Raw genomic sequence first — 8,067 nt, forward strand, 5'->3', positions numbered from 1 at the left:
AATGTAAATAGCTTGTATATAATAGTAACAAAAATGCTCGTGCAACCAGTTAAGCAATAAAGCTCTTGACTCCGAATTTTAGTATGACTCCTTTTCTTGTCCTCTGCCTCCGGGGAAAACTCTGCTACAAACAGTAAGAAGTGGTTTTACCGAGGTGCCACCACACAAGCAGAAAAGCGCAGCAGAAGTGTGTGGGCGGTAACCTGTAACGCTGAGGCAGTTCAGCCAGCCCTCCCCTTTTCCTGTATTCCACCAGCAGTGTGTATATATGGGGCACGGAGGGGAGGGTGTTCCTGATGTCCCTATTTTCATCTGAGAAATCTTGGCAGCCATGAAATGCGTTCCACAGGTTGAAAAAGGTCCCCCGTTTCTGCTCAGGTTGCTTGGCCAACAGATCTTCACGAAAGCATTTCACCGTCATTTCTGCAAAAGAACAAACCGGCTCTTTGTAAGTCAGTAAGTTATCTACGTAGGAATACAAATCCCTCTGGAGAAAAACCAAACCGAAAGTAGAGACGGACATGGAAAGGAAAGTTGTCCTCAGTGCCGAGTCACAGGAAGGAGTTCATTACAAGAGGATCTTCACCAGCAGAAGCCATGACAAGGCCAGAAGAGGAAATCTCAGTGATGGAGGTGCCTTACTGGCTGGCTCACATTTACCATCTAGAGTTGCAAAAGCAACTGCCCTCAAGGTATTCTTAAAATTTCGTGGCAAAGCATTTAGTTGTATAATATCGCAGTAAGTCTTGGTAGTGCAACCTTTCATGGTGATTCCAAACCCTCCTGCAGATGAAAAGGAAAGATGGGAGGTCAGGGGGGGGGGCACTATTCCCAGTATTCCCCAATGCAAGTTTGATTTGTCTCCCACCATGGTCAAACGGGCTAACAAAATAAATAAATAAAAAAAATAAAGATAAAAGCAAAATAAATAAATAAATAAAACTTTCAAAAATGTCCCACATTGTGATATATGAGGTGCATGTGGAGCCATGTCTGTTGATTTCAATGAATATACTATGAGTAAGACTACTCTTGGATATAACCCATTGATGGGGATGTTCCTATGGATTGAAACAGTATAGGACAAAGAATGTTCTTCTTCCAGGCGCCACTCATGTCAACCTCAAGTGTAGCCATTTTTCTGGCATAGATTTAGGGTGAAAATGTATTTGACTTGGCAAAGGACAGTCCTCTATTTGAAGGTCTATCAGAAGCTCTAAGAGACAAGCTCTGTTAATGGGCCTGTCTGGTCTCCAAAGCTCCTGATGAAGTATTGCTCCAGATATTGTGGGATAATAATATTATTATTATATTATATAATCAGCATCATCTTTAAAAGAAAGAGAAAAAAACACGTTTGGAGGGTGGCAACAAGAAAACAGTTCTTTTCTGTGGTGGTTCCTTGACTGTGGAATGCTCTCTCCAGTTAGGCTCACCTGCCACCATCACTACATGTATTAGGGTGGCAGGCAAAAACATTATTCAGTGGTGCCCCGCAAGACGAACGCCTCGCAAGACGGAAAACCCGCTAGACGAAAGGGTTTTCCGTTTTGGGGGCACTTCGCTAAACAAATTTCTCTATGGGGTTGCTTTGCAAGACGAAAAAATCTTGCAAGTTCCCGCGGGTTTTTTTCCCACTCCCCCCCTTTTCCTAAGCTGCTAAGCCACTTAACAGCTGATCTGCTGATAAGCCGCTTAACAGCTGATCCCTAAAAGCCGCTAGACCGCTAACAGCGCTAATCCGCTAAGCTGTCAATGGGCTTGCTTCGCAAGACGAAAAAACTGCTAGACGAAGAGAATCGCGGAACGGATTCTTTTCGTCTTGCGAGGCACCACTGTTCTTTTCTAGGCCTTTGGTCATTAAATAGTCTATGGCCTGCTAAAGCTTGGGCGGGTTGTTGTTGTTGTTGTTGTTGTTGTTGTTGTTTTTATTTATTTATTTATTTATTTATTTATTTTCAATGCAGGATCATAACAAAAATTACAAACATTGAATCCAAAATAATACTATACAAACAAACAAAACGGAACATACAAAAAAAAAAGCAGAAAAAGGCAAAAAAAGCAAAGGAAACAAAACAAAACTAAACAAAACACATCTACAGAAAAAAACCATATCATTATGTACATTTACACATATTGACTTCCTTCCTTTGTTCTAAGACCTCAAAAAAAAAAAAATTACTGTTACTGTATTGTTGTGTCTGGTTAGATTACTTCCACCTTTGTACTTTTTATTTATTTATTCATTTACTCAATTTTTTCCCCTTTAACCCTGTAAAGCATCATTCATTACATACCAATATACTTACTCCAGAACGATGTTTTTTCATATACTCTTTAGCACAACCCCATTCTTTTAATAATTTCTGGTCCGATTGTCCCCTTATGAATGCTGTGAGTCTTGCCAGATTTATGTATTCACAAAATTTAATTTGCCAATCTTTCATGGAATTTTTGATGGAATTTTTCTCCCTTTCCGATTTTTTGCTATAAGCATCCTGGCAGCTGTTGTTGCATAAAGGAATACTTTCCTTTGATTTTGGGGAATATCATTTGTAATTAAACCTAAAAGGAATGCCTCTGGTTTTTTACTGAAAGATATTTTAAACATCTTTTTGAGTTCTTCGTAAATTTTGTTCCAGAATTGTTTAATAGGTCGGCATTCCCACCACATGTGAAACATTGTTCCTATTTCTTTTTTACATCTCCAACAGGTATTCGATTTTAATTTGTAAATTTTAGCCAATTTTACCGGAGTTAAGTACCATTGGTACACCATTTTCATAAAAATTTCTCTTGTTGTATAACATGCCGTGAACTTAGTATCATATGTCCATAATTTCTCCCATTGTTCCAGCCGAATCACATATCCTATATCACATGCCCATTTAATCATAACTTCTTTTACTTCTTCATCCTTTAATTCCCATTCTAATAATAAATTATACATTTTGGATATATTCTTTTTTGAGTTTTGTAATAATAGTTTTTGTAACAGGCATGGGGGCCTGTTGTTGTTGTTACAGTCATACCTTGGAAGTCAAATGGAGTCTGTTCGACTTCCAAAATGTTCAGAAACCAAAGCGCAGCTTCTGATTGGCTGCAGGAGCCAATTGGGAGCCGCAGAAGCTGCGCCAGACTTTCGGCTTCTGAAAATCATTTGAAAACAGGAACACTCACTTCCGCTTTTCAATCGTCTGGGAGCCGATTTGTTCGGGAGCCAAGGAGTTCGGGATTCAAGGTATGACTGTCTTATTATTATGCTGCCTCTTACTATGTCTTTTGTTATATCTGAAGTTCCCGAACTTGCTTTTCAATTCAAATGCATCTCCAGACTGATTGTGCACTTTTCTGGTTTGGTAAAGTGTTTTAAATGGGGTAAAAAAACATGCAGAAAAGGTGCTTACAAAATAAGCTTCTGACAGATGAATTCATTGGAAAGCATGGGTGTCTCCAACTAAAATTGGCTCAGAGCACACCCACTGAAATTAACAGACCCAAGTTAGCCCTGCCCATTAATTTCAACTGGTCAACGCTATGATTAACATCAGCTAAAACCCAGCATACATTACCTAAAAAGTGCACATTTCAAATAAAAAGTGAACCCAAAATGCATTAAAAAACACAAACAACTGGATAGAACAGGGTGGAATTAGACCTTTATGACGGCAGGCCAGCAAGACCATAATGCAACAGAATTTGCCAGAAGAGCATAACAAATCAGAATTACCAGTTTTGATGCTAGCATCCAGACAGTGGTCCTCTATTCCTCTACATTTTGTCACCTTTGTAGGGCACGTAGGAGACAGCGAATAGCAGGCTGGGCATGTTTTCCCATTGACCTTTTTCATCATTGGAGGCACTGAAATAAAGCAAATAGGCAGTGTATTCCTCTCTATCCTCCATCCAGGCAAGCTAAGAGACATTATCACAATTTAAGGACCACAGATCTCGGCAACCAAAAACATTCAAGGAGATTGTGGAGTAGGACTGCTGTTGGGTGTGGCCTGGAGAGACGGGGGAAGGCCGAGGAGGGAGTGTGATCTAGGCTAGTGTACTTCAACCTTGGGTTCCCAGATGTTGTGGGACCAGAACTCCCATCTTCCCTGACCTTTGGTTGCTCTGATGAGGGATGATGGGAACTGTAGTTCAACAACACCTGAGGACCATAGTCAGAAAACCTTGGTCTAGAGAGAATGCACGGACCAGACAGAGAGGCCCAGAGGGGGCACAATTGGCTCCCAGATTTGATGTTGCCCTCCACTGTGCTGCACAGTGGCAAATGATAAATCCGTGATTCAGGAGCGCCCTGATGAAATCAATGGCACAGCCTGACCTCTGGGGCATAGAAGTGTTATTATAAAGCACCAATGCAGCAGCAAGCAAAGGCTATAGCAGCCAAGTCAGCTGCTTGTGGCTGGAAAGCCAAACAGGATGTTTGTGACTGTTGCCATGGGAACAAAGGGGCAGTCCATTCTGTACTGAGCACCGATGTTAGCTCAGTGTGTGTGTCACATGACCCGTACTGGAAGTACATGGGTGGAGTTTATTTTTAGTGCTGTTGAGTGCAGACATGTTTCTCTGTACTGATGTAAGAGACAGAAATAAAAGATGTAAATAGATTTCTGTCTGCTTCTTTCCCCTCCCTGGGGGACACCAAAGGGGAGAGAGGATGAACGGTGTGTTCCTCTCACACATCTGAGAAGAATCGCCGAGACCTCGGCTGCTTATCAGCAGAGTGGAGCAGCGGGGAGGTCGACAAGGAATATCTGCCGGTGCCTACGCTGTGGCACATTCCTCTGACTCAGGCAGAATTCCAACAAGAATGAGGTGGGGGAATGGAAGAAAAAAACTATACCCACACTGAGCTGAATCAGATGTGCACTCAGCACCCTCGCAGCAGATAGTCACTCCTCTGGAGGTAAACATCTTGCCCAGATTTACATAAAATGGTCCCAAACTGCAGACTAGAGCTGGTGCACAGCCTTTCAGGATCCTCTGATATGATTTTCCAGCTGCAGAGAATGAAAGAATAGCATATGGATTTAGGGCAGCCTTCCACATCATGAGGCCCTCCTGGTTTTGCTGGGCTACAGCTCCCCTCAGACCCAGAGAGCCCAGTGAAGGCTCAGAAATGACAGGAATATCTAGAGGAAGGGACATTGGTCCTTCACCACAGAGTTACGGTATCTCAGACTTCAGGAGATTGGGAAAGAGAGATTTTTTTTGCTTGGGAAGCTAGAGGCTGTGTGCCCCAGATGTTTTTGACTATGACATACCCTCCAACATTTCTCTGATGAAAACAGGGACGTCCTATTCCATAACAACAACAACTTTATTATTTAAATCCTTCCCATCTGACTGGGTTGCCCCAGCCACTCTGGAGGGATTCCAACATCCATAAAAACATAATAAAGCATAAAATAAAACATAAAAAATACCCTCCAACATTTATCCAATGAAAATAGGGACGTCCTAAGAAAAAGCAGGACATTCAGGGATCAAATCAGAAACTGGGACTGTCTCTGGGAAATAGGGACACCTGGAGGGTCTTCAATGAGTTTATGATCCATATCAGCCTATTAGCACCGCCAATAATAATAATTTATTCTATATATGCCACCCATCTGACTGTCACATAAGGCAGCTTCCAACTAATTAAAACACAATTAAGACATCAATATATATATATTGATATGCCTTTTGCAATCCTCTATGCCTGGACTGCATTTGGTGGGGATCCTTCTCACTCACCTATTGTGCTTTCACTAAAAGCGACAAAACAGGTGTCGTCATCAGCGCCGCACTTGGTCATGCTGCCCTTGCAGCTGCTGCCTGCCGCTGTGCACATTTCACACTCCAGTGAGTCACCTGTAGAAGAGAAAATGAAAGGTTTCATAAGCGGTGTCCAGGTGCAGACAAAAGGGGGCAGGAGCTCACAAACGTGGGTCAAGATCAACATGGTTCCTGCCCTATGCAATGCCACACTCACCATCTTGAAGTCAGTATATTGGTTTCCAGCTCAGTCCAGGGCCGCCAAATCCCCCCCCCCAACTAGAAGGGGCCCAGCAATGTGTGACATCATAAGCACATCATGTGCCACTCCACACATCCTGATGCACGCATGACGGAGACAGGGGATGGAGTGGGCAGAGGGCAATCTTCAACCTCCATGTGTTCTGCCCCCACCCGGCATGTGAGTGTTGGTATCAAAAAAAAGGGAGGCCCCTCAGTACTGGGGGGACTCAGCCCCCTACTCACAAATATTGAGGGGGCTGAAGCCCCTTCCACCTCCTATAGTTGGTGCCCCTGCCTCAGGTCAGCGCTTCCAAAATCAACAGCTTAGATCTGGTTTACTCCCAGGTATCCCACTGCAACACACACCAGCCCTAGAAGATTACTACTGCTCACCTGGAGTTAGATGTACAGATAAGAGAAAAAGTCCCAAGACAGCAGGCATGGTTCGTGAGAAGAAATGCGCAGCGGAAGCATGTGCAAAAAGCTTGGTTCCTCGTGAAGCCATTTTTTCAGCCCGCTGTCTGCAAAATTAATAAATCAAAAGCCAGATTGGAAGCATGTATTATTATTTTTTAAAAAATGTCCTGATTTCTCAGTACAGTGAGATGCTAGAATCTGGACACCATAGATACAAACCCTCCTCTCCCGTGAATCTTCTGAGAAATTCATTGGATAACAGAGGGATCTCATCTGGTGATGAGGCAAACACGTATTAGCAAGGTTGGGAAGCTAATTCATCCTCGGCCCAGTATACCTGATCTTCACCCGCATCATTCATCCCGGACACTGAGGTCCAGCTCCAAGGGCCTTCTGACGGTTCACTCACTGCAAGAAGTGAGGTTACAGGGAACCAGGCAGAGGGCCTTCTTGGTAGTGGTGCCCCGCCCTGTGGAATATCCTCCCATCAGATGTCAAGGAAATAAATAACTATCTGGTGTTTAGAAGACATCTGAAGGCAGCCCTGTTTAAGGAAGTTTTTAATGACTGATGTTTTAATGTATTTTTAATCTCTTGTTTGAAGCTGCCCAGAGTGGCTGGGGAAACCAGCAATAAATAATAATAATAATAATAATAATAATAATAATAATAATAATTATCATCATCATCATCATCATCATCATCATCTGCCCTCACAGTTCAATAAAAAGCTTTCTTTGCTCCAAACTTGATTATAAACCAGGAATCAGAAACCTTTTTCAGCTGTGGGCCAGTCCACTGTCCCTCAGACCATGTGGTGGGCTGGACTATATTTTGAAAAAAATACATGAACAAATTTCTATGCCCCACAAATAACCCAGAGATGCATAAATAAAAGGGAACATTCTACTCGTGTAAAAACACGCTGATTCCCGGACAGTCTGCGGGCCGGATTGAGAAGCCGATTGGGCCACATCTGGTCCCCAGGCCTTAGGTTGCCTACCCCTGTTATGAACCAAAGCAAGGAGGGAGGGGTTAAAATTCAAGGCAGAGAGGCTGTAAGGCCCACCTCATGTTTAACCAGGATCCTCCCACCCCCATGTAGAGCTGTGCCGTTCATGTTCCTCAACTTGTATACAAGGTCACTTTGCACATGTGCTGGGTCTGTGGCCAGTGGGGGCCATAACTGTCAGATGCCTTGATCGTGTTGTGGCCTGTGCACCCTGACAATTCCTTCACATATGCTTTCAATGCAGGCATTGGGAATGCATATGTCTCCACATGTTGAATTCCAACCCCCATAGCCCCTGACCCAGATCAGAAACGTGACCCAATGGTACATCCACTCAATGGTACATGAGTACCACCCAATGGTACATGTCACCCCCTTGTGTTAACCCCCTAGAGCTCCCCCTTTTCAAATACCCCGCTGTACCAGACCTCTGCTATGGTTTAAAGCTGCAATTCCTCGCCGTTGCCCTCCATCCCTGCTGGACTCAAACCTCTGCTGTCCTTTAAAACCCTCACTTTCCCACTGTCCGTATGCTTCGCTTCTCACTCGCATGCTATGGCTACTGCTGCTGTTCAACGCGTCTTCTCTTCTGCTCCCCTGGCCCACCCTGACTTCAT

General features: G+C 43.5%; 1 protein-coding gene across 4 annotated transcripts; it reads right to left on the reverse strand.

The window, feature by feature from the left end:
• Positions 1-397: 397 nt before the first annotated feature.
• Positions 398-8,067, reverse strand: LOC309346003 (phospholipase A2 inhibitor gamma subunit B-like). Of its 4 annotated transcripts, none has more exons than XM_081869619.1 (6): positions 7,966-8,067; positions 6,415-6,538; positions 5,758-5,874; positions 4,866-5,018; positions 3,734-3,865; positions 398-783 (listed from the first exon to the last, which is right to left on the reverse strand). In XM_081869619.1, exons 2-6 carry the CDS (start codon positions 6,524-6,526, stop codon positions 569-571), a joined length of 729 nt encoding a protein of 242 aa, XP_081725745.1. In that variant the 5' UTR covers positions 6,527-6,538; positions 7,966-8,067; the 3' UTR covers positions 398-568. The 4 variants fall into 4 exon arrangements, with proteins under 4 accessions (XP_081725745.1, XP_081725744.1, XP_081725743.1 ...); XM_081869618.1 differs by having other exon boundaries at positions 7,879-8,059; XM_081869617.1 differs by having other exon boundaries at positions 7,997-8,042.

This window comes from Podarcis erhardii (genome assembly GCF_964252035.2).
Source record: "Podarcis erhardii genome assembly, chromosome: 7".
NCBI classification, from domain to species: Eukaryota; Metazoa; Chordata; class Lepidosauria; order Squamata; family Lacertidae; genus Podarcis; species Podarcis erhardii.